Genomic DNA, 26,548 nt, shown 5'->3' on the forward strand with positions numbered 1-26,548 from the left:
ACCTGAGGTAACATTTCTACTACTAGAGGATGTTTGGCCAGGTCCTCAAGGAGTATCCTTACTGTTTTTAATAAGTGACAATTGGAATCTTTTACATCCAACTGTGCTACCACCAACTCAGTCACATGGGACCTTGGTTTAATGCAGCACATTAAGCAGTTTATTAAGTGACTATAGCATGCATTAAGTATAAATATTAATTGATTTCACGTTTATCAGATTTTGGCTTTTGTGACGTCTGGCATGGGTCCAGGCTAAAAATGATTTTATAGGTGATCCTGCTTACTTATTAAATAAAAATAATAGCTTTGTTTGCTCTTTTTTTTTCACCAAGCTGCTATACAAGTAATAATTAGTTCTGCTTCGGCAGGAGGCCTAAGTGTAAACAAATTGCTTTAATCTCTACTTGTGCACTTTTAAGTCTGTACAGACCAGTTAAATTTATATGTTCTAGGTTGTCACTAAAAATGGCATGGATTCTTGCACCCCCAAGTTCCTTTTCCTTTTGCATTGTTGACTGACAAGCCTACACCCATCTGTTCTGAGCCCATTCTTTCCCCATTACCGAGTATCCCTAGCATAGAGGTGAAAGCTGACTGAATAGGCCATCATCTAGGCAGCCACGGAGGTGGTTTATGCCCTTGCTTGCTTCTACTGATGCAGTCTATGAGGGCTTTTCTAAGGGTTGTAACTCCAACTCTGGGTGGCTGACATAAGTACTTACATCACAATGAAGGCCTACTGTCCTCCTCACTTTTTGTGCTTACACACACACACAGTAGTGGAGGGGTTAACATCCCCATTTTTTTGGTACCAAGTCTACATTCTATGCTTATTTTGCCATTGTTTGCCTGCAGATCTCAATTCTGTGGTGGCAGATCCATAGACAAGTACCACGATCACCCCTTATGGTCAAGTCATTGTCAGCCACTTGCTTCCACCTTTCTCAGGTCTCATGGGTACAGTCAGGGTATTATCCCTCTGTGTCATAGAGCCAGGGACCTGGACTCTGAACCAGCTTGGTTAAATTCATTTTAGAATGCATTTTAGTAACCTGCATTTTTGTCTTTGCTAACTGGTCAGTGTTTCAGGTGGACTTTGAAATGAGACTCCTTTCCATTCTCAAATTACTGTGTGCTTATTCCACACTTTTGGATGATTATCTGAAGGATCCATACTTGTACTACTGTTTCTCTTATAGCAAAAGATGCTGATAGGGAAGGTGCAAATAAAGCGCACTCTTCTGATGTTTTCTTACTCCAGATGTTTGCTAAAAGGAGGAATGATTTGCTTGAAATCAGAGACTGAAAGCATCTTTTAGAATATGCTGCAAATCAAGTTATAGATGAGATTGTCACGTACTGTTTTACTGTTGTAGGATAGTTAAACATTCTATACTGGTTACCTTGTGAGGGCTCTTCTGGATCTCTAAATATGCTTCCTCTGAGGTCACACCACCTTTAAAAAAGGTCAGAGTTTTGTATTTCAATTTTCTCCAAGGCGGTGTTACCTCAGAGTTAATTAGAGTTGTGAGGTGTGAGAGTTGGGGTGCGGCAGGTATAACTTCTGCAAAAACAGTGATAAATATATAGCCTTCATTAATTTCACTGCAGCAAAGTGGCCTGAGTTTATTGTCCCTGCGGTGCTGACTACAGGGGAGTAGTCCACAGTGTGTCCTATATAGACACGACTGAAAGCAGATGACCATATTAAGGTTTGAACCTGTAGCTGCTGAATCATTGTTTTGAGATTTAATTTCTAAACATTATTTTTATTTTCTCTATTGTAAATTAGATTTTGAACCATGTTTTATGTGGTAATCTCACCATATCAAACCTATTTTTCAGATTTAAGCAGAGTAACACTGATGCCACTTCAAGCCAGAATCTGAAGAAGTTACTCAAATATTGTGAAGATGTCTACATCTACTATAAACTTGCTTATGAACATAACTTTTTTGACATAGCAAATAAACTTCTACAGGATACGCGGACAAGTTGTTATCTTAATGACATGCATTCAAGCTAGATTTCTCTTTGGAGAACTGCATGGCACCAGCAGATTTTCTTGCTGATATTTAAATATATAATTTTCTATTAATATTGCAGTTAAAGACTAATCTGGTAGCTTCTTAATTACACAAGAGGCTTTACTGCTTTGTATTCTTTATAATTTTCAGTTTTATTGATCATATGTTTTTTAGAAATCTGAAAAAAATTGTGCACTTTATCTTGATAAAAAGTCTAGAAATTTATACATGATGCAGTAGGTTTTGCTTTACTTTTTATATATTTTTAGTAACAAATTATTTGCAGATATAAATTACCACTTGAAAACTGATGTTTGCCATAAGCTTATGCTTTGGATATCCTGTGTGTCGCTGTAGCAGATTTTACTTTAAAATGACGCTTAATGGCATGTAACTTGTAAAAGTGACATACGTTAGGCAGTAATGCCTGTAACAGACTTCAGGAGGAGTACTGATCCATATGCAACCACTCACAGCTGTAGGAAGAGAATTTGCCCTCCCCACCCACCTTTCTCTAAGTGATTGTTGAGTTCCAGGGTACCTTAAGTAATGGGGTTATTCCCCACAACTATCCATTTATTGGCACAGATCACCACTCTTATATTTTCTTTCTTTGGCTTAAGTAGAGCATTTTGGCCAGCAAGTTGGTTCTCAGGTGGGGTGCTTTCCTGTGCAAAGTCTGTATGTTCTCACCGTTTCCTTTTGAATTGTTGTTTTTTAAACTTTCCCAGAGGTGTACATGTTCTGTGTATGTGTTTGCATCCTGCAATGGGCTGTCATCCCTGTCAGGATTAGTTATACATAGTGAGTATTGGATAGGCTGCATCTCCTGCATGAACCTGAATTGGATTAAACAAGCAATCAGATGATGCTTGAATGATCTTGTGTGACTTTAGGACAGATGGAACTTGAGGGATCTGTATTGCATATGATGTTTAGCAAAGATGAAAGCGTATGCTTTCAGAATGTGTTGCTGGTTCCGTTTACTTATGCAGTCAGAATACTAGCATATTTCTGCAACTCTGATACATTAAGTAGAAAGATCTAATAACATAAAGGGTTATATGCATTTCATTGTGTATTTCAAGGCTTTTCTGTGCTTGTTCTCACTTATTCTAATTGTGTATTTAAATCATTTTCAGTCCTTAACTTGTGTGGGCATGTGTGCCTTAAAGGCTGGATTGGTTTCTGACACAGTTGCCTTACCTTTGGATTTAGTATACATTTGCAAGACTTCCACTTAACTAGTATGTAGCCTGCAAACACCAAACATCCTCATTAGTGACTCGGCCTTTCTGTATCTGATGGCTTATGGAAAGTTGTTCAGCAGAAGTGTGTCTGGGAACTTTCTGGTGATGCACTAGCTATTTGATGTCATTGCCAGTGCCAGACCTTGGTCCATAATGTTCTCTGCAGTGCCCTTCCCATGAACCATCAGCGGTCCACTCATGGCTAAGTTGCCTTTTCTTTCCAAAAAGTTCTTATCATTTACAGTGCATATGTATTTATTGGTTCATTACGACCAAGTACACTATCTCTGTATTATGAACTAAATTCATGACTATCATATATGCAGAGGGTGAAATGTGTGTGTTCTGGCTTTTGAATTCCCTTATCATAAGGTATGCCTGAATGTATGCATTATACACATTATGACCTTGCATGTACCATAGGTGTGTATTGATCTTACGTCTTTGCATGCACCATTGGTGTGCATTGACCTGCTCTCTATCCTTTAGTTGAGTGTCTCCTCACTTATTCCCTCTGAAGTTTGAGACAACTTCAACCACTTCCTTCCATATTTCTGATCAGGTCATCGGTCTTCTCCTGAAACCCTGTTCACCTGCAGTATAGTCAGTGTTAAGTTCTCTGTTTTGTCAGACTTGGATTAGTTAGGTAGTACTTATTTAATATAATAGTGAAGGGGTACTGACACAAGTACATCCCTCTTCATCCATGAGCAAGGGCACTGTAGTCTTCTCTCTTGTACACTTTAGACTGTGCTGCCACAATTACAGTTTAACAACTGCAGGTGACTGTCCTTGTCATGAAACAACCTTGTGGTTATTCTACAGATAGTTGTTTCCTCTTCCTCCTCCTAGTGAGTGTGCTTCCTTAGATTACAATTCTTTTCTTGTATTGGATAGAGGAGATTGCACAGATTTTGGCACTACCTTACCTGTGTAACTATTGGAGGCCCATTATTTGGAAATGCATTAAGACAAAGGAGTCTCAGAATAGTTAATAAAGGTGACTGACCTCCCCAGTCTTTGCTTGGTCACACATTTGCACCCAGTCTATCTATCATGACATATATTGATTCTTTCCTTAGAAAGTCTTTTCTGGCCTGTTGCTAACCAGTGTCTGCTGCTTTGTTATCTAGAAAAACAAGTCTAAGAACACTATGTGGAGTCTAGTGCCATCTCTAGATGACTTTGTGGTTACTTGACCATTCTACAGAAGTCTTACATACACTAGCAGCTAAACATTCTTCCCTTGGACAGGGATTTATATTCCCTGAGCTACTGTCCTCATCTGTGTCAGTATTTTGCATTTGAACTACATAATGCATTTGCTTCATTATTAGACACCATTGGGACTAGAAGTTAAGGAATTAGTACTGTTCCCTAAATCTTTGGTTGGCTCATATGTTAGCAAGAGTACCTGCAGAACGGTCATTATACTTTGCCAAGATACCATGATCAGCAGCTGTATTGACAGGATCCTACTTTACAACTTTACTAGATAAGCCAAACTATGACTAGATGTTTACTAGTGAAGTGTAAAATATTTTAATCAGATTATGAGTGCAGAGGGAGCTTCTAGTCATTGTCCAAAAAACATTTGCTTCACTTCACAGGAATGGATACTCACATAAATGGATACTCACATAAGGTTATAAGCAGTGTCTGAACTTACCAACTTCAGTAAAGAAGACATAGAGCTTTAACCTTACCTGTGTGGGTCCAAGCCAGTGACTTCATGATTCTTGCTACAGCTTTGACCAGTGACTTTTATCACCACTCAAACAAATAGGTTAAATAATATTTTCTCTTTTTAAAGCTTAAATTGAACTTCAGTCAGATATGAAATGTATTTTTAAATGTGTCTCGGCATTGTGGGAAGAAACCCCGCCAATGACCCAGGAGACCAGGGCTCCATTAGCAACCCTGGCACTTGAAACTAATGAGGGGAGGAAGAGGAATGAAGGAGCATTACCCGTTCACCTCTCTCTCGAGTGAGGAGATGGGGACTGAGTGTTGGGGAGAAGTGTAGCTACTGTATTAATGGTAGTACCCATAGAATACAAGCAAAGTACATACCAAGCCAAAGGGGGGGGGTGCTACTAAGGAGGTGATGGAGCATGGCCTCATAATGTCACACTGCATGCTTCTCAAGAGTAGATCCACAAATATATTGCCATCATGGAGTTGAGACATTTGCCTCATTGGCTGTACTTAATGAGAGCATGAAACTTGCATGGAGGAGTTAGGACACAAAAGCTGTTGGTCCACAATATGACACACTCTACGTGGTCAGCCCAACCCTCACCCCCCCTTGTGGCCAAAGGGGAATGATTAGGCCATCTGGGTGCCCAGGAAGGTGAGCTGATGGTCAATGGGAGGCGGTTGAAAAAACAAAACGTCTCTCAGTATGAAGCATCTTAATTCTGCACTTCTTAACCTACTATGTCTAATATTTTCTTAAAAAAGTATCCTCCCTGCTCAAGCCTTTAAGCCCCTTCTCACCGTTTTGACCCATTTTCCCCCAGTGGCTAGCTAAAGGCACATTGCCAGATGGGGCAGTAGTTGGCCAAAGTAAACCATCATACTGGAAGGGTCATTTTTTTAATGCTCTACCCATTGCTCTATCCCAGAATGCAGTTTGAATTGTTGGTGTGATTCACATATAATAGTGTCACTTGTAACCAGAACGTACAGATGCCTTTTTGAATGACAAACTGTTGGACAAGTGTTTTGTTGGGTCCTAGAGTTTAGTAGATTCACTGTTGTTTGGAGCCACTCTGCAAAGAAGTCTGATTTTTACTTGATGTATTTACAGAACTGTTTTCTTTGTTATTTAATTGTTTTTATGATATAAAAATACTGTAAACACTGCCGAACTTTAGTCTGAATAACCATTTTGATTATATATTTATTGCAGTGTAGATTCAGTTCCTAAAACAGGAGTGTGATTAGTGAGAAAAAAAATAACAAAAAATATGCCTCCACCCAGGTGACCTAAGCTAGACATGACTTGAAAACTCAAAAAAATATTTACTTGCTACATACAGGTATTCATTTCAGGTTTAGTAAGTAAATTTCACTGCATTTTGTACATTTGCACTGTACTCTTCAAAGTCTCATTAAATCCTATCAAGACAGAATATTTCTTACCTTTTATTCTGTGGTGGAAATAGTCAAAACAAATGCCTGTTACAGAGCAAAAAGAACTACATTATTAAGATTTTATTTAATATTATGTCATTTTCTTTTCTTTGAAAATCATATTTTGACTGTATATTGCATTTTAAATGTCATTAATGCTGATTTTTTTGTCTGCAAATGTTTCCCTGTATATTTTTTTGTTTTGTATAAATATGTTAAGCTTTTTTTAAACTCAGCTGATAATAAAATTGTCATTTGTAACTAGAAATGTTGTCTGTTTTCTATAGAGTAAGTTGTGGAGTTTGATTAGTAATCATTGTAATATATGGAGTTCACTGATTATGCTTCAAAACTGAGAAAACTAACCTTGTTTAGTAAAGTTCACATGTATGAACCTTGTTATTAAGCAAGGCTTCCTCTACCGCACAGATGGCAACTACCACTCAGCTGCAGTGGAACCTTAAAGATAACTTTGAAAGTTGCAACACGCATCGTACAATTCCACAAACAACAACAAAAAAGTTTTTTAATTTTTTTTTTTTATAAGAAATGCAATTTGTTTCTTGCCACAATTTCTGTTGTGTGGCAGCTTTTAACACTGTTAGACACAGCTCTGCTACTCTACTTTTAGGGCATCAGTGCAGCAAAAACTCCCAGTGTATTATAAAATATATATGATCAGCTCTTTGTTAATGTGCTGTTGAAGCAGATTTAAGAATTTCACTACCTAAGTGATTTATTTGAATCCATTTCATAAACATATTAATAATATGAACATAAATGACCAGATCGTAATCCACTCTATCAACTTTAGATGTTAGCTGTTATTGTTGAATTGAGCATTGTACAACAGATAAACACAGCAAATAATTACTTGTATTAGCTCAAGCAACCTGACCATCTTCCCCATTTTGTACCATACTGACCTTTTTTTTCACCATTCTAACATCTTCACAGAAAGTAGGAGGAGGACAAACACCACATGGCTATTATCAACAGCTTGTGTAGGTTTTCAGAAGTCCTACTAGTGGCCTCACTGGTGGCTCTGTACCCTCAATTCTACCTTCCATTTCACATTTTTTCATATAAACGTAATCAACAGTTTATGTAGCTAGGGCTAATCTTCTAATATCTGCAGCAGATGCTGCTGTGGCAGACAGTCCAACATTTCCTGTATAAAATAGGAGAGCTGACTGTTAATCATTTAGTACTACCTGTCATGGCTTGTTTCTGTAGGTGCCATAACTGTTGCTTAAATCCCAGTCATCTGTTTCAATCACCATTGTAGACAGTAACCCAACAAATGACTTGACATACTACCAGTAGCAAGAGTTGTAATACAGCCTACTTATTGTAACCTCAGATCTCCAAAACAATGTTAGCCATCACTTCCTTATTTTGTTTTGAACATTACACCAAAAGAACAGATGGTTCATCTGAGGTGAACTTTTTGAGGAGTTCTAGTGGGGCTGTCTGATCCCCTAACAACCCCCCAAGATGTTTGCAAATATGGTCAGTGAGAAAAGACCTTTGGGAGGGGCCAGGCATATAATTCCTCATGTTTTCCATTTTAATAGAAACTTTTGAAGTTCACAAAAGAAATGAAAGCCAAGAGATGCCAAACTCTTCCAAGTCATTTTAGGGGAGGTGTGTAGGTTGGTGGTGGGAAGCAGGTCTGCTGGATGAGATGCTCTTGAAGATTTTCCACTGCAGTAGAATCTACATTGTAGAGGTTTCTTAAGAAAGAGACTTTGAAGGAGGGGTTTGTACTTCAGAGTGTAAAGCTGCGTAAAATTTTCTGTTTAAATTGTCTTTGCCTCATAGACAATCATTATATAGGTTCATAGGTGTGTACTAGGCTAATGGTCCTGGAACCATTACAAGATTGTGGAAATGAGGTTGAGGTCTCTGGAGCATGTGGTGCGGAGGGATTGGGATTTCTTTAGATGTAGCATTTCTAACAGAACTGGGTCAGACATGGCTTTGTAAGTCAAGCAGAGATCGCTTCTAAGTAGGCAGTATGAGACAGAGAACAGTTGGAGTTTTTTGAGTCTGTCCATGTAGGACAAGTGTTTAAGGCCTAGGATCCTTTTTGTGAGGTACTTTTGCAGCCTCTCCAGTTGCTGCAGGTGTCTAGTGAGGTACATGCCAAATGGGGCATCGTACTCGATGAGTGGCCTAATGAAGGAAGAGTAGAGGGAGACAACGACCTCTTTCTTCCTGGATGCAAAACCCTTAGTAATGAGATGTGCCACATAGAAGGACTTTCTGACCACAGTGGCAATGTGTTGATCAAAAGAGAGGAAGAGAGGTTGCTGTCAGCCTGTGTTCCCAGATCTCTTATAACGTCTTCTGCATTCAGTGGACTACCATCAATGTGGTAATTCATGGGAACCGGGATTTTCCCAAAGGGGGGATGACAACACATTTTTTGGTGTTGAGCTTAAGGCCATGGTTCTGACACCAGTTGTTGGTCTCAGTGAGGCCATTCTGTAGGATGTCAACATTACTTGAGGAGTTAGTAATAGCTCCCAACTTGCAATCGTCTGTGAACTTTGTCAGCCAGAGTCCCTTCGTGTTGGCCTGGACTTCAGAGACGTAGATACCAAACAGGAGAGGACCCAGGACCAAAGCCTGTGGGACTCCACTCGTGACTAGTCAGCAGTCTGATTTGGAGTCAACTACTTTCACACTGTGGGTTCTATCTGTGAGCCAGTTTGCAACCCACCTAGTGATATAGGGGTTGATGCCTAGCTTAGTGAGTTTTTCTATGATTCCTGAGTGGAAAATGGTATCAAAGGCCTTGACCAGATCAAGGTAGGCTGTATGAACCACCTTGCCTTCATCCATAGCTCTGGTGACTGACTCAAAGAAGTCGACCACTTTGAGCAGGCATGATCTACCCTTCACAAAACCAAACTGTGTGGGATCCAGAGTTTGTAGATTCCTTATATCCTTGTTTATTAGGTCCATGATAATGCGGTTCATAGCTTTGCATATCAGACTCGTCAGGCTAATGGGGAGGTAGTTCCCAGGGTCTGTAGTCACTCTTCTTTTGTGGAGAGGGATGACTGTAGCAGTGCACCATTTGGAAGGGACAAAGCCTGAGGTGAGGCTGTGATTGAACAGGGCACACAGGTGAGGTGCCAGTTCACTCTGTAGTTCATGTAGAACACAGCCAGGGATATTGTCAGGTCCCATAGAAGCTGTATTCTTGGCTATGGACAGTGCTGTTTTAACCTGCGCAGCAGTAATACTGGGTGCCTGGCAATCTACTGGTATTGTGATTGGTCTTTGGAGGGGGATAGTTGGCACTGAATCTGTCGGCCAGTATATTGACAATATCTGTTGACTTGGTATAGGAGGTACCATAGGTTCATAGGTAGGTACTAGGCTATCGGCCCAAGGGCCTACATAAGCCTAGCCAACAAGGATCCCTGGCTTACGCCACCCAAGAAAATTATTTTCCTGTGCCACTGTTGAGCAGAGACACAGTAGTGATCCCCGGGGTGTATTTCCTATTTCCCATCCACTCATCAGGATCTTTCCCGAAGAGTGCTAATGAAGAACTTTGCTTGACATAGATGGGAAGCCCGTTCCAGAGTATGGGAAATCTCCTGGACAGGAATCTATCCCTGTAAGACGCATATTGCACCTTCCAACAATACTTTTGTTGACTGGAGCTTCCTGCATGTTTGATCACCTGGAACCTTGCTGGTGCTCTTCCATGTGAATGGAAACACCTGTCTTATATATCACCTCATGGAACATGCTGACATTATCTGCAATGTATTGGGTCTATATTACCAAAGCGCAAAACCCTATTCCTGAATACCTAAATGCCGACACCCATACTGTGAACCGTGAAAATCCCGAACACACCAAACTGCGAAAAAAAAAATATTGAACTTTCATAGTCTGCCAACCCCACCACCCGCTACATACTACCTACCCAAAGAAAATAAATAAACCACACACATACACTAACCAAACCCTACTTCTAACCTCACCAAAACCCTACCTCTAACCCTACTCTAAACCCCACTCACACAACTAACTATGCACTATCCTTAACCCCTCCTTAACACTAAGGTCCGTAACTACCGCACACGTCCCCTACACACATGCACCCAAATAAAATAAATAATCCACATACATACATTTAACAAAACCCTACCTCTAACACTACACTAAACCCCACATACACAACTATCTATGCACTATCCTTAACCCCTCCCAAACCCTAAGATCCGTAACTACTGCACACATCCCCTACAGACATACACCCAAACAAAATAAACAATACACATACATACACTTAAAATAACCCTACTTCTAACACTACACTAAACCTTACATACATTACCTATCTATACACTTACCTTAACCCAAATCCTAACACTAAAGTTCTATCTATCGCACAATTACCTTAAGGAGCTATACCGCAGACGAGCCAACCAAAACAAATCGACATTTCAGAATTCGCGGTTTTGTACGTTCGGGACTTCCGTACTTCAGACAATACGGGTCGACGTCTTCGTATTCGCTCATACTTTTTTTGCATTCGTAATACAGACTCAATGTATTCTGGTACAAAAGGTATAACGTAAAACAAGAAGTTATGTACTCACCATAACGTTCGATGTATATAGTCCATCTCACCACACATTCTTACCCGTGGGTTCAGAGCCGAACCTCTGCTCCGACTCGACCATACTCTAGCTCAAAGTCTTTCCATTGGCTGGGCTAAGAGGTATCCCATGCTGCACTGCTCCCTTTCCTTAGATCTCATTTGCTGCTCGCAATGCTCAGACGTGGTCTCGCTCTTGGCTGTGGCTAAATATAACTTTTCGTCACTTGAACCATGGATGATTGGCAAAACAGTGCATACTCAACCTGGTAAAGGCATTCAACACACTATCTCACTTGGGTATTATACACAAACTCAAAAATGACATAAATTCCTATGTAACCTAATGAATAGTTGCATGAAGTTAGGGTAGGGAATCCATCTCCACAACTACTCCTGCTACTAATGGTGTTCCACAGGACTCAGCACTTGGACCTCTCCTGTTTGGAATACACTTCTCTGAAGTCATAGCAAATATAGAGGGTCTTTGATTGACCAGATCTGCAGATGACTGCAAGTTGGGTGAAATGACTGATTCCTCCAAAGATGTAAATATCCTTAAGGAGGATCTGAGAGCCAAGTAACTGGTGCCAGAAACAGAACCTAATACTCAATGCCAAAAAATTCATATTTATAACCTTTGGGAAGTTGACCACTCCTGCAAATTACAACATTGATAACACTCTCCTAACAATAGACCCAGTGGTAAGGGACTTGACAACTCAGGTTGACAGTAACCTGAACTTTGATCATCATGTGTCCACAGTGGTGAGAAAATCCTTCTATGTGGGGGCATGTTGTAAGTTATGGCATTGCATCCAGATCTAAGGAGATTATAATCCTACTATACTTAGCCCTGATTAGACAAATAATCGAGTACACTGCACTCTTCAGCATGTACCTGACCAGACATTTCCAACAACTATAGTGGTCACAAAAAATCCTCATTAAAAGAATACAAGGTGTAAAAACATGTCTTATGTGGAAAATCACAAACTCTTGTCCCTGCACTCAGTCTCCTACAGACTACCTAGGGGCAATCTATACCTAGCCCCAAGACCTTCTCAGATCCACCCTTAATAGATATGGTACACATTCACAAAACAAACAGCACAAGAATTACCCAGTCTAAGGATCTAAACATCATCTGTGGCATAAGCAAAACATGTTGGAGAAACAGGTGTGTATTTTTACCCCTTTTCTGGAAAAGATACTCCATTTATGTAAATCTTCTTCAAGCTTATTCAAATAACATTTGTACCAATGGATGAGAAATTATAAATTCACCCCTGCTTGTCACCTGTGGCCTTTATGGACAGCAGCAGCTTATGGTCTAAGGCACAGGCATACACCAAAGTCTTTCTAGTCCTTGGGCATTGACAACTACGAAAACTGGGGCATGACTGGCTAGGCTTAAAAAGGCTATAGGGCCATTAGACTGGTAACCTCCAATCAGGATTTATTCCATTGATTTGCAAATGCATGAAATTGCTTTCCTTACAAATTTCTGTAACAAGAACAAGTTGGAGTCCAGAAATGCATACAATAAGCAAAATCAGTTATAGTGAAATGTAGGAAACATCAATACTGGTTAGCAATGAACTTCTGCTTAAATAAACTATACTTTACTGGGTATGACACTGCTGTATACAATGTATTTTATATAGCATATATCATGGACAGAAGTAGTTTAAAAAATAAAAAAGAGAACTGGGCACACATGTCCCAGTATAAACAAGTGCCTGATCCTCATATGCACACAGTGAAAAACTGACAGCATAGAATCTTCAAGACACATAAACATTCCAACAATGGGGTTAGGCAAGGTTCAGGGGGAGGATGGACCTACCCCATTTTAGAAGGAAGTAGCAGTCCACAAAAACCGACAGGCTGGAAAAGAGCCATAAAGATAGAGTGGACTACTGAGGATAAGAAAGAAATTATGTATTGTTACTATTATGCAGGAAGCCCAGAATTTCCAGATAGAAGATATTCAAAATGATCAAGAGAGAAACCGGATAAAAGAAATATACTTGCACAAGAAAAACTATCAATACCATCACATGTATTTTTTGTGTTCATTCATACAACAGATCCATAAAAACTATTATACAGACAAAAATGTTGGGCCATTTTGAAGAAGAAGCAACCAAGGAAGTGCAAAAATGTAAAGAACAAAACCTAGGGATTTTTGAAAGACATGAAAATTAACATGGACATGGGAAGGAAAGAGAGAGATTTGATTTGTTGCAATATTTATGCAGGGGAGAAAGCCAAAGTATTCAATACCAGAAAGCATCTCCACAGATATTTGAAGAGAAAAACAAGCAAAATACCCAGGTATGGAACTTTCACAACCCAAACAATAAGATCACAAAGGGGGAATGTAAAACAGAAGATTAGTGAAGTAAAAGATAAACAAACAGAAGCTGAAGTTATGAAATGCTTCCAAAGTGAAGGATTTAGTGTAGAAAGGCTAACACAGTTTATGTCACAGCATGGGGGAACAATTGGTCCCCAAAGTAAGGAAAACAGAAAGGAAGAAATACAGACATGGGAAAGTATAACACTTTAATATAGTGCAATATTTAAGCACAGGAGAAAGCAAAACAAATCAATACAAAAAATGGCACCAAAGATAGTTGCAGAGAAATGCAGACAAAGGCATATGGATATACAAAATTTCACAATACAAAAAATAAGAAAACAAAAGGGGAAAGCAGAAAAGATTATTAGTAATGGGGAAGTTAAAGAAATGGAAACTGAAATTATGGATTACATGAGAAGTGAGGAATATATTATAGAAAATCCTACAGTGGTAAGGTCACAGCATGATAGAACAATGAGTCTAACTAAGGAGAAACAGGTGAAATGGAAAGCATGTGATCACTTGCTACATGAAGATTCTCTATACCTTTCAGTAGGAAATGAATACAAAAGTTCAGTTGGAGATGTAGAGCAAGGGAAGGAGCAAGAAACATTGTAATAAGATGACCCTGACGTGATTCGAACATGCAGCCTTCAGATCTGGAGTCAGACACGCTACTGTTGCGCCACAAGGTCTGTGCAGTACCTCAGAGCAAATCTGGGTATTGCCATGGAGACTCTTTACATAACTATAGAAGGCCTTGTGGTTGTCTTTACTGTCTGCTGCAATTCTGTTTTCATAGCTAGTTTTAGAGGATTTGATGAGGGATCTCAACTTTTTGTTGAGGCTGATAAGGGATTTGTTCCATTCTTGGAACTTCACCTTACTCCGCATTAGTTTCCTCCTTATGTTGTAGAGTTTGGTTATGGCAGAGGACCACCAGACTGGCTTAATTTTTTTTGGAGGAGAGCATCTTGGTTCTATTGGGTATGGCGAGATCCATGCATTTGTGTACGTGTTCATACAGTGCATTGGTGTATGATTCGGCAGTCACGCAACTATTCTCCATTTGCATGGGTGCCGTGAAGTTAGCCACCTCTGTTTTTAGGAGCACAAAGTTAGCTTTGGAGAAGTCTTTCATGGTGGTTACCTTTGCGGGGGGGGGGGGGTGGCAGGGATGTGGATTTCCAAGGTGATTCGTTTGTGGTTGGATCTTACCATGGAGGAACTGACTATTGGTGTAGAGCAACGTTCATCCATGTTAGTAATGACCAGGTCAAGGATGTTGCTACCTCTAGTGGGGGTAAGAGCGAGCTGGTCCAGGGCATTGGAATTAATGAACTCCAGGAAACGTTGGGCAAGTGTATCGGTACATGAGTAGTTTTCCCAGTTAATGGAGGGGTAGTTGAAGTTGCCTAGTATGAGAGTGTTAGGTTGGACCCTAATATTCTCCAGGGTGCTTAGGAATGTGGAGTGTGAGTCTTGGGGCATGGTTGGGGACCTATAGCAGGCTACGACCTGAATCACTGTCTTACCCAGTGTTAGCTGCACCTGAAGTATCGCACCTGAAGTATCTCTGATGCGTTATGTTGGGCTACCAGTCTAGAGATGTGTACATCCTTTATGAATATGGAAACACCACCTCCTTTGGAGCTTTGGTCAAAGTTCTGGGGCTGAAAGGTGTGGAATGAGTTATAGCCTGGTACTGCAGGGGGTGCTTTCTGCTGCTTTGAACCAGGTCTCTATTACAGCACAAATGTCGATGTTCTACATTTTAAGGAGTGCTTCGAGTGAGTGCATTTTGAAATTTAGACTTCTAGCATTGGGCAGCATGCCCCTCAGACTGCATTTGTTTGTAGCTGTTATGGTGATAATTGGGTCTTTGGAACACCACATAAAAAATGTAAAATATGGGGTGTCAAGAGCCTTGGCCAGTATCCAGAAGCTCAGGGGTGACAGATGCAGGCTATCTCTGGCAAATCATCGAGGTCTGTCAATCATGTCATCCCAGGCATACAGATACTGTATCCCCTTAGAGTGACACCAGAAACTTAGCCAGTAGTTGAAATGAATCATTTTCCGCTTGCACTGTGGTATCATTCTGAGTCATAGTAGGATGCTGCTCAGGGCTAGGGTCATACCCACCTGGGCTACATAATCTGAGAGCTCCTGCATGTCTCTTTTCATGTAGTCCAGGGAGGTATGTCTCAGGTCATTCACACCCACATGTGCAATGACTGAGTCATATTTGTACCTGTTGTTGAGGGACCTGAGTGCATGCATTATGTGGTGGATCCTGGCACCTGACAGGCAGCTGACGGTTACTTTCTTATTCAGCCTAGTGAGTGGGACATCAGTGTGCCTCACTATCGAGTCTCCTATGACTAGTGTGTTGGGCATGCTGTTTTGCCTTAGGGGCTTTGGTTGAGTGGCAGATTGTTTAGGAGAGTTATGTGTCTTGTGATTAGTGTTGTGTTGTGGTGGTCGAGTGCATTTCTGCCTTGGAGGTCTCTGCTGTTTGGGTAGATTTTTATTGAGAGCCTCCGCGAAAGTGGGTGTGTGGTTTGTGTTTTTATGTGAAGGCAGTGCTGGTGTGTGTACTGGAGGGCGATGTATTCCATGTGGTGTGATGCAAGTGTTGACCTTCTCTTCTTGACCAGCTATTCCAGTCTTGGCTGGAGAGTGCATGGCTTCCAGTTTGGATATATAAGTGCCTCTCTCACAAGTCTGAATGTTAGGAGGTAGGAGGAGAGGGTTGTCTGTGTACATGAGGCAGTTGCTACAGTGCCTCAGGTTGCCCAAGTTCACCAGGTTAATAGGAGAAACCACAGGGAACTGACCTTTAGACATGCCTGGAGGGGTAGGCATTAATAATAGGTACTGGAGCTGTTTCCTTGTAGAACGTTTCATGCTGATAGCTCTTTTGTGTGCTACAATAATTGCTACAAGAAGTCTGGTAAAGTGCTAGGCTAATAAGCTAGTAAAAGTATAGGAGAGGAGGGAACTAACAGATCTAAGGGAAAAATTGAAGAGCAGACTTTGGCACCGCTCAGAAGCTTACAAGCAGTCCTGGATACAGCAGATCTGCATCTGGACTAGACTAGTTACAGGAAAGTTGGGAAACGAGCAAATGCTGGCTTTTAAATCAAAGTTGAAAGAGATCTAAAAAAAGTAAGCAATAATAAGTGAAGAGTAAGAGCAACTGAACAGATAAGAGCACACAGAGTAGCAAACTTAAGACAGTTACACTAAGAACAGCTGAATAAGGTATAATTTTTTTTCCAAGGGGGGGGCAGAGCAGGGTTAAGAGGCTACAGGGGTTGTCCTTCCCAAATGCTCTCACTGTGCACAGTAGGTAAAGCTGAAGAGATGGGACTAATAGGAGTGCCTTGTATCAAAATATGATCTCACTGTACTCAGTTGCGTGAGCAATGAGATGGGCCCAGAAGGAGTGTGCAAACACAGATTTACAAGAGGGGGGTGTGCAATTTCAAAGCCACCAAGATCAACACCACAACAAGAACAGGGAGGGGGGATGGGGAACCAGCTGTAGAAACACAGAGAGACCACAATATTCAATTCAATTAATATTAAGTGAAAAAAATAAAATGCAGTACTGTATGAAAAAAGAGCAGATAAAAGTGTACTTAATTTAGCTTATACATCCAGTTAATTGCAGGTAAATCTTAGCCACCAACAGCTCAGATATTTAGCAGACATAACACAAAATGTAACACTTATATGGCAACACAACCCCCCTAGGCTAGGAGTTAAACACAGAATATCAAAGAAGTGAAACTACCCCCACTGCTACCACTGGCTACTCTTATAACAAGCTCCCTGTAGAGAGACAGAGAGACCACAATATCCAATTCAATTAATATTCAGTGAAAAAAATAAATAAAATGCAGTACTATATGAAAAAAGTGCCGATAAAAGTGTACTTAATTCAGCTTATACATCCGGTTGATTGCAGGTAAATCTTAGCCACCAACAGCTCAGATATTTAGATGAAATAACACAAGATGTAACACTTATATTCTCATCATGCATGCAGTTGTAACTCCACTCCTGTCCTGGATTCCTAAATTGGTTCTTTCTCTTCTCTTTCTTTGAGGAATATATGTTTATAATAATGATTTAAATTCTTTTGTCTTTTCCTTAACCATCTTTTGTTACTATACCAGTTTCCTTCTTTACCCTCTTCATTTGCCCTATACACTTGCTGAGGGCCTTATTTCCTCCCTTGAAGGCTGATGCTTATCTTTTTCTTCTTTTCCCATTTAGCCTTTTAATGCATTTCACTGCTGTGACTCCCGTCCACATAACTCTCATTCTCAAGCTTCCTGCCAGTCCCGGTATTTATTTTCCTTAACCTTGATGTCTGCCCTCACCTTCTTAGTAAACCTAATGTCCTCTTTCTCTTTGTTGTAGTTGTATTAGGATACCTTATAGGACCTGTCAGTGAAACCTCTTTGATTGCATTTTGCTGAGCAAAGGTGTTGTACGCCAGTTAGTTTATTGATAGTTTCACAGCCAGAGAGCAGCACCTTTTATGCCATAGCTGACCAAACAGGCTGATCGTTAAGCGATCATGCAAGCATGGATGATATTCTGATTGAGTTGTATCAGGATGAAAGCAACTGATCTGAAAGATATTATAAAGATGTTCTTCCATACCACTGTTGCAGCATTCATTTCCTCTGGGATCTCCCAGCCAAGGATAGCTCAATGTCCGACCAGTGTACTAAAATCTTTATTACCTAGGAACATTGTATGTCAAACATATACTCCAAATGCAAGCAAACAGCATAAAGGTGATGTATGATTGCTCGCAAACCAAAACTTCATTGCCACCAGTCCGAATGCCACTGTCAAACATCAGTCTGAATGCCCCTCATTGTGCTGGTTATAATAAGCCAAAGCTTTCAGATAAGTACCACGTTGGGGTAGGTAAGTACCCCACAGAGTACCTCACAAAGAGGATTACTGGCCTCAAACAAATGCCCTACACTGACCGTCTCAAAAAACTCCAGCTGTACTCCATAGCATATCGCCTACTCCAAGGGGATCTTTGCCTAACATATAAAGCTATGTCAAACCCAGAGCTGCTGGATATGCTACACCTAAAGAAATCCCAATCCCTCCGAGCTGTACGCTCTAGGGACCTAAACCTTGTCACCATAATAAACAGGATATGCTGGAGGGATAGATTCCTGTCCCAGAGACTTCCCATCCTATGGAACAGGCTACCCATCTATGTTCAAGCAAAGCTCTTCATTAGCACTCTTCAAGAAAAATCTTGATGAGTGCATGGGAAATAGGAAATACACCCTGGGGATCACGTCTGTGTGTCTCTGCTTGACAGTGGCACAGGAAATTAACTTTCTTGGGTGGCATAAGCCAGGGAACCTTGTTGGCTAGGCTTATGTAGGCCCTTGGGCTGATAGCCTAGTACCTACCTATGAACCTCGCACCTATCTATGAACCCCGCTGAGGTTCCTTTTTTCTTTTTATTCTATTTTTAGTGGGTTAAGTGTCATCCAAAAAAGGGATGTCAGTGTGGGAGGGAGATTCCCCATAAGGACTGCCATGGTAGGTGCCTGTTTTGCTTAGATGCCACAACCACACTCAGTGTTCCATCTGTCAAGCTTATGTACCAAAGACTTTGCACAGCCATCTTTCTTCCCTTTTCATTTAGCTTGAGAACCAGTGTCTCAGGTTATTGGCCCAAGGTACCATGGCGGAATCTGCTCATCCTGAGCTGCAACAACCACTCAAGAAGCAGGCCAAGAAATCTAGACCTGAGCTTGCTGCTGTTCAGCCTCCACCGGATGTCTCTCTTGAGGTGGATGAGAACCCTGAGAATTGTCTGGTATTGATGTTAGTTTCCTCTGCAGTGACCTTCTCAGAGGCTGGCACAAAACCGTCTTCTTGCATGTCCTCTGAGGCCTTGCAGACATCCACAATGGATGTACATTGGGAAGCACAGCTGATAATCTCTGAGGGGGCCTAAAGGGATTCCTCAGATCCTTATTAGGGAAGAGGTGCCATGTACCTTGATCAAATCCAGACAGGGGTCCGAGCCACCCCACTTTGTCAAAGCAGACATCACCTTAAACAAAAGGCAGAAGACTAAGCATGTGGTGCCAACTGCTAGAGATCCACAAGGGGAATGGCAGGACTTCACACAAGGCTGGCTCAATGTCTTGTTGGCTTTAAAACCTCTTCAAGGACTTTCAGTTCTTGCATCCCCTTGGTCTTCTACCCCAAAGATGGCAAGGGACCCTGAGTACTTGTATTAGGATTCTGAATCTGATGCTGACTCCTTAGCCTACTCCTTTCAGTTGCCTTCCCCTTTAGACCATGGGTCGGAGGAGGAAACTAAACTTAGTCCTGACTTTCCTTTAGAGAGACAGTCATGCATGTGATGGAGCTTTTTAAATGGGATTACTGTCCGGTATCAGATGTCCAGAAGAGGTATTATGAGTTGTTAGAAATGGAGTCTCCTAAACCTTCTGCTGTCCCTCCTGTGTTGGCTGCTTTATTGGATACCTTTTCTGCAGCTTATTTGGCATCAGACTCCCATCCTAGAGCACCTAAGATGTCTGACAGGTTCTATAAGGTGCCAGATGTCTGCAAATTCTTATATAAATGTCCTTTATCTGATCCAGCAGTGATTTCTGTGTCCATGAATAAGCCTGCCAGACTGTTACCCTCTCCTTCCCTCCAATAAGGGCAGTAGAACTAAGGAGAGGACTGCTACTTTAGCCTTTGGGGCTCTAAATTACCAGATCCAGATATCAAGATATATTTTGTTGATTCTTTCACAGATTGGGAAGACTGTATCTGATATGTCTGACTCAGAGGGTAAGTATTCAGCTCTCTTCTTTTTGGGTTCAACTTCTCAAATTGCCCATTACTCTATAAAAATGCAGCTATGATGTGGTTGATGCCTCTTCTAGGGCTGCTTCCTCCAGTTCTGTGATGCAGTGCAATTCCTGGCTTTGCCTTCAAGCCTTACTGGATGATATTAAAACACAACTTCAGGATGCTCCTCTACATAACCAGCATTTGTTTGGTACTGCTGTGGCAGAGCGCTTTAAGACTTTGCAGGTTAAGGGCAAGGTCATGGAACATCTGAAACACATCTTGTCTGTCCCATTCCCTAGTTTTTGTGGAACTAACCTACTAAAACTGCCTTTTTGCATAGACAGTCTTCCAAGGGTAAGAAGGCTTCTAGATGCATTTTTACTGTAAATCGTACTCAAATGCCTAGGCCCCAAACACTGTCCAATCCTGATAAGTCTGTGGACATCTAACTTTATGCTGTCTCATCCTCTTGGCCAGGTTCCCTGTCTCTCTTGTTTGGCAAAAAAATCACCACAGACTTTTGGGTTTGGGATCCTGGGAAGAATGGCTGGAATATAGGGAATTATGTTGGCAAATCTTATTAGAAGCCAACAAACAACCTGGTTTAAATGAATGCATTTCCCTAGCTCCAGTTTTAAAATTGAGAGCAGCTAAGATATGAAGTGAACTAGTAACACCTTACCACAAAAGAACAGTAGGTGGCACCATCGTTCTTTACTTCATTCCCTCCTTGTGTAAAAAACACTTCCTTTAACATTTACATATTTACATGAATTCAACTGAGGTTTTTATTGTATTTATTTATTTATTTGGTTTACAAAGAAATTATTTATTGAAGCACATTTTGATTAACTTATTGATAAGGTTTTAAACATCAGAACCAATTTTAGAGATTTTAACTGTTTTTTACGACATTCATACATTTTACATTGTTTTGTATTATAATGAGCTCTTTAGTCCTTCATTACTACCATTGGTTTAAATAGAATGCAATTGTCTTAATTGGCTTTTATTCTTTGAATTTTACTATATAATGGTTCATTAATTAAACTTAATTGTCTGATGAAGTCGTAGCATTAAGCTGACGAAAACGCATTGATTTGCTCCAAAGCGTTTACCTTGTGGATTATTTTCGTGGATTTTAAAACTGTTGTGAACTTCAATAAAGTGCGGTTTTGGTGCGCTGTTTCCAGCTCTTTTTCTTTACTCTGTGGACATCTAACTTTATGCTGTCTCATCCTCTTGGCCAGGTTCCCTGTCTCTCTTGTTTGGCAAAAAAATCACCACAGACTTTTGGGTTCTGTCCATTATCTGGAACAGTTACTTTGCAAACTGGATTACCCTTCCTTCCTTCTCCGGTATCTCTCAACCTCCTGCAAAACAGCTTCCTCATTTTCCAGGGGTATTGCAGAGTCTGTTGGATCAGGGCGTATCATTCAACCAGTTTCAAAGACTGAGAGAGGTTTAGGGTTTTACTCCAAGATACTTCTGGCCCCGAGGAAAGAAGAGTCTCGGAGACCTGTTCTAGACCTTGTGTTTCTGAACACTTTTTTTCTCAAAGTGCCATCCTTCCAAATGTTTTTTCTTCAGACTCTTATTTCCTCTATTGCTCTTGCAGACCTTTCTAGTTTCCGTGGATGTAAAAATTACCTTCATATTCCTATCCACCCTCTATTCAGGAAATCTTTGCATTTCTGTTTTTTCCTCTTACTTTCAGTTCTCTGCTGTGCCCCTCAGGCTTTCAACAGCCCCAAGGGTGTTCATAAATTGCTGAGCTCCAGTGGTCACTTTTTGCAAGCTTCAAGGCATTCAGATATTTCCCTAGATGGATGACTTTATGCATCAGACTCCATACCAAGTCATGCTTTTGCAGAATCTTCACTTTACTCAGCTTCTATTACACAGCCTGGGGTTGACTCCATCTGAGGATCGTGTTTTTCTAGGCTGCAGGATCCAAACTGTTCAAGTGTTAGCCTGTATTCCTAGCTCCAAGATTTTGTATCTCATGAATTTTTTTCTTTCCCTGCTTCCCCTTATCTTGTCTTTTGGCCATGGAGTTTCTCAGGGCTCTGGGGTTTATGGCCCCTACCATTCCTATGCTGCCCTAGGCCAGGCTTCATATAAGGATGCTTCAGTGGTACCTAAAATCAGTATGGCTTCAACACTACCACCAGCTAGACCATCTAGATTCTGTGCTGTCTTGCCTCAAACTGGAGTTTCTCCGGTGGATTTAACATGCATCTCCCAATCCAGGTGTTCCATTTCAAACTCTTAAGTTGTCCCAGGAACTTTTCATGGACACCTCAGAGCTGGGGTGGGAGCCACTTCAGGCACCATGAAGGTTCAGGGCATTTAGTCCCCTCAGCAGAGGGCATAGCATATCAGCATCAAGTAATGAGGGTTCTCATTTTGGCTGTTCAAGCTTTCCACACACTGTGGGTTCCAAATCACTTAAAAGTTTATACAGGCAACACCACACTCATGTGGTAGATCAGCAAACAAGGGGGCGTGGGGTCTTAGCTCCTTTGCAGACTAGCCCTTCAACCATGGGAAATAGCCATCAATCTGTAGATGACCCTTCAGGCAGTCTGTATTCCGTCAGAGCATATTCTTGTGGCAAATTCTCTCAACAGGTCCAGGACACAGCCTCACCAATGAATGATTCACAGAAATGTGTTTCTGGACATAGTTTATCATTGGGGTATTACTCAAGTAGATCACTTTGCCTCCCCTCTGAACAGATAACTCCCTAAGTTCTGTTTCAGAGTCCCAAATCCTTTGACTTGGAAAGTGGATGTGTCTTTCTCTTGGAAGGGAATGTTCTAGTATGCCTTTCCTTCCCTTCCTCTTCTTCCCAAGGTCCTTCACAAATTTGAGAAGGACTTTCTGGCCCAGACAGCACTTATTCCCCCTCTTATTCCATTTGGCTAAGGGCAGACATCACAAGTTACCTCACAATATGGACCTTCTCACACAGGACATGAGATCTCTCCTTCACCCTCACCTTTTGACGTTTCAATGGACACTTTGGATGATAGAGTTTTGATTCCTTTCTAACACCAATTTTCTAATGACATGCTTAGGGTCCTGCAGGAGGTCAGGAAACCCAAAACCAGAAAATCATATATGTCCAGGTGGAAGAAATTTTCTCTTTGGTGTCTTAAATATCACCAGGCTCCCTTTTCAGTGGGGGTCCCCCTTGTTCTTTCCTACCTGTGTGAACTGCTACATGCTGGCTTGGCATATTCTTCAGCAATAGCTCAGCTGTCAGCAATTTCTGCCTGTCTACCACTGAATCCTCTGTGGCCTCTAGATGTGAGATCAAGCAATTTCTAAAAGGCATCCTTCATATCAGAAAACCAAGAAAGCCCAATCCTCCTTGGGATCTTAATTTTGTCCTTGAAAAACTGACTCAGGCTCCTTCAAGCCTGCCATTTTATTTGCAACACTGCACCTGTTAGAGTGTTTTGGTTGCTTTAACCTCCTCCAGAAGAGTGTCTGACCTCCAGGCCTTGAGGGCAGTCCTGCCTTTTTTTTCACAGAGACAGGGTATCTCCATATGAGTAGTCCTTCTTTTATGCCCAAGCTGGTTAATGAACCGTCCCTTAATCAGTGTATCCAGCTTCCTTTTTCCCCTTTCTTTGCAGGCTGCTAGTAAGAAGCATACCTCTGAACGTCTCACTGCAAGAAATATGGACAAAGACCAACAAAATAGGGGGACAAAGGCCCAAAAATAGTGACAGATTTTAAATATTGCTCTTATAAACCTTAGAAAGTTGCAGGAGTAATAGGGTTTGTTTAAACATAGGTTGGTACTAGGCTATTGGCCCTAGGACCTGTACAAGCCTAGCCATAACAATTCCCTGGATATTTCTTCCCACAATATTTACTTCCCTGGACCCCTGTCTAGCAGGGTGATCAATGTGATCCCTGGTGTGAATTTCCTATCTCCCATCCAATTATCAAGGTTCCTTTTGAAAAGGGCCAAGGAGGCGCTCTGCTTGACATGTATGGGCAGTCTATTCCAGAGTATGGGGAGTCTCTGGGTCAGGAACCTATCCCTCCAGCATGTTTTGTTCATTGAGATGACAAGGTTTAGATCCCTGGAGTGTGTGGCTCTGAGGGAGTGGGATTTCTTTAAGTGGAGCATGTCCAATAGCTCAGGGTTTGACATGGCCTTGTATGTTAAGCAGAGATCACCTCTGAGTAGACGATATGCCACAGAGTATAGCTGGAGTTTTTTTAGATGGTCAGTATAGGGCATCCTCTTTAGGCCTGTGATTCTTTTAGTGAGGTATTTCTGCGGCGTTTCCAGCTGTTGCAGATGTCTTGTGAGGTACATACCAAATGGGGCATTGTACTCTATAATGGGTCTAATGAGGGATGAGTACAGTGGGACAGTGGCCTCCTTTTTTCTGGATGAAAAGCCCTTAGTGATGAGTTGTGCCACATAGGATTTCCTCACTGTTGTGGCAATGTGGTTATCGAAGGTGAGACCACTGTCCACCTGTGTCCCTGCGTCTCTCATCACACTTTTGGTGTTGTGTACTGCCACCTATGTGGTAATTCATGGGTACATGTTTTTTCCCAAAGGGGATAACTATACATTTCTTGGCATTAAGCTTGAGCCCATGGCTCTGGCACCAAGCATCTGTTTCTGTAAGGCCCTTTTGTAGAATATCCACATCATTTGGGGATTCAGTAATGGCTCCCAGTTTGCAGTCATCTGTGAACTTTGTTAGCAAGAGTCCCTTAGTGTTGGCCTGTACTTCAGCGAAGTAGATGCCAAACAAGAACGGTCCCAGGACTGAACCTTGAGGAACTCCACTTGTCACTTGTCTGGAGCTGGATTTGGAGTCGGCTACTTTTACGGTCTGGGTTCTGTCAGTAAGCCATTTGGCAACCCGAGTGACATAGGGATTTATGCCCAGCTTAGTAAGTTTATCTGTGATTCCAGAGTGAGGGATCGTGTTGAAGGCCTTGGCGAGGTCTAGATAGGTTGTGTGGGCCGCCTTACTCTCGTCCACATCTCTGGAGACTGATTCAAAGAAGTCGTCAGGTTCAGGAGACAGGATCGGCCCTTCACAAACCCAAACTGGGTGGGGTCCAGTGTTTGAAGGTTCCCAATGTCTTTGTTTATAAGTTCCATTATAATGCATTCCATGCCCTTGCAGATCAGTCTTGTCAGACTGATGGGACGGTAGTTACCGGGATCCAAGGTGGATCCCCCCTTGTGGAGTGGGATAAATGTAGCTGTGCACCACTCAGTGAGCACGATGCCTGAGGTGAGGCTATGATTAAACATGACACTTAGGTGAGGTGCCAGTTCATTTTGTAGTTCATGTATTACACAGCCCGGGATGTCATCTGGTCCCATGGATGCTGTATTCTTAGCTTTGGAGAGTGCGGTTTCTACCTGTATGGCCGTGATTACCAGAATTTGGCAATCTTTTGGTATTGAGATGGGCCCTTTAGGGGTTGAGAGGGGGGGTGAAGTTGGCACTAAATCGATCTGCTAGGATATTGGCAATATCCTTGGGATCAGTATATTTAATGCCATTCTGTTGTAGCTCAGAGAATATCTAAGCATTACCATTTAGATTCTTGACATAACTATAGAATACTTTGTGGTTGTCTTTGGAATCTTTGGCAATTTTATTTTCGTAACTAGCTTTGGAGGATTTTATGAGGGGTCTCAGCTTATTACTGAGCCTGATAAGGGAGATGTTCTTCGTGTTTCACTGTTGCAGTCATCACATTTGGGTTATCTGCTTGCAGTAGCCCTTAGTTGGCCTGATTATCAAAGTCTTGGGTCCTGCATCGGTTGTAGTCTCATCTTCCATGATGTCAGGTAGTCAGGGATATAAAGCATGCAGCCGACATCATTACATCAGTCTTTCTTGCCGTGCGGTGCCTGAACCAGAAGCAGTTCGCAAGTGCCGGTCGGCTGACTCCTGAAATTTTCGTTTTCGAGTTTCAGAACCAAAGTCTTCAACTAAGCTAAGTACCCTGTTGGGGAAACTTTTTCTTGCTCTAAACCGGTCAGTAAAAGTTAATTGTTTTTCTTGTGGAAAGCAAATACCTCCTAAAGATTTTCATTTGTACTGCATTCTTTGCTTAGGTGCTGACCATGACATACCTCGCTGTCAGTTTTGTGCCTTATTTAAACAATGAACTATTCATCGTCTGTTTATTTACGCTTCTAAATATTTTGGTACTCAGTTCAGTTATCCAGATATGACTTTGGTAAGCCACCCAAC

At 41.4% G+C, this 26,548-nt stretch overlaps 1 protein-coding gene across 1 annotated transcript in view; it reads left to right on the forward strand.

Annotated features, from left to right (window-relative positions):
• SPG11 (SPG11 vesicle trafficking associated, spatacsin) overlaps positions 1-6,668 on the forward strand; it is a 2,547,571-nt gene extending 2,540,903 nt beyond the window's left edge. Inside the window, exon 40 of the mRNA XM_044077700.1 lies at positions 1,848-6,668. Coding sequence (XP_043933635.1) covers positions 1,848-2,028 — 181 coding nt within the window. The 3' untranslated portion in view covers positions 2,029-6,668. The remainder of the gene's footprint in view (positions 1-1,847) is intronic.
• The last annotated feature ends 19,880 nt before the right edge of the window (positions 6,669-26,548 follow it).

Source organism: Protopterus annectens, chromosome 7.part0 (genome assembly GCF_019279795.1).
Source record: "Protopterus annectens isolate FY-2018-M chromosome 7.part0, PAN1.0, whole genome shotgun sequence".
In the NCBI taxonomy this organism is placed as follows: domain Eukaryota; kingdom Metazoa; phylum Chordata; order Ceratodontiformes; family Protopteridae; genus Protopterus; species Protopterus annectens.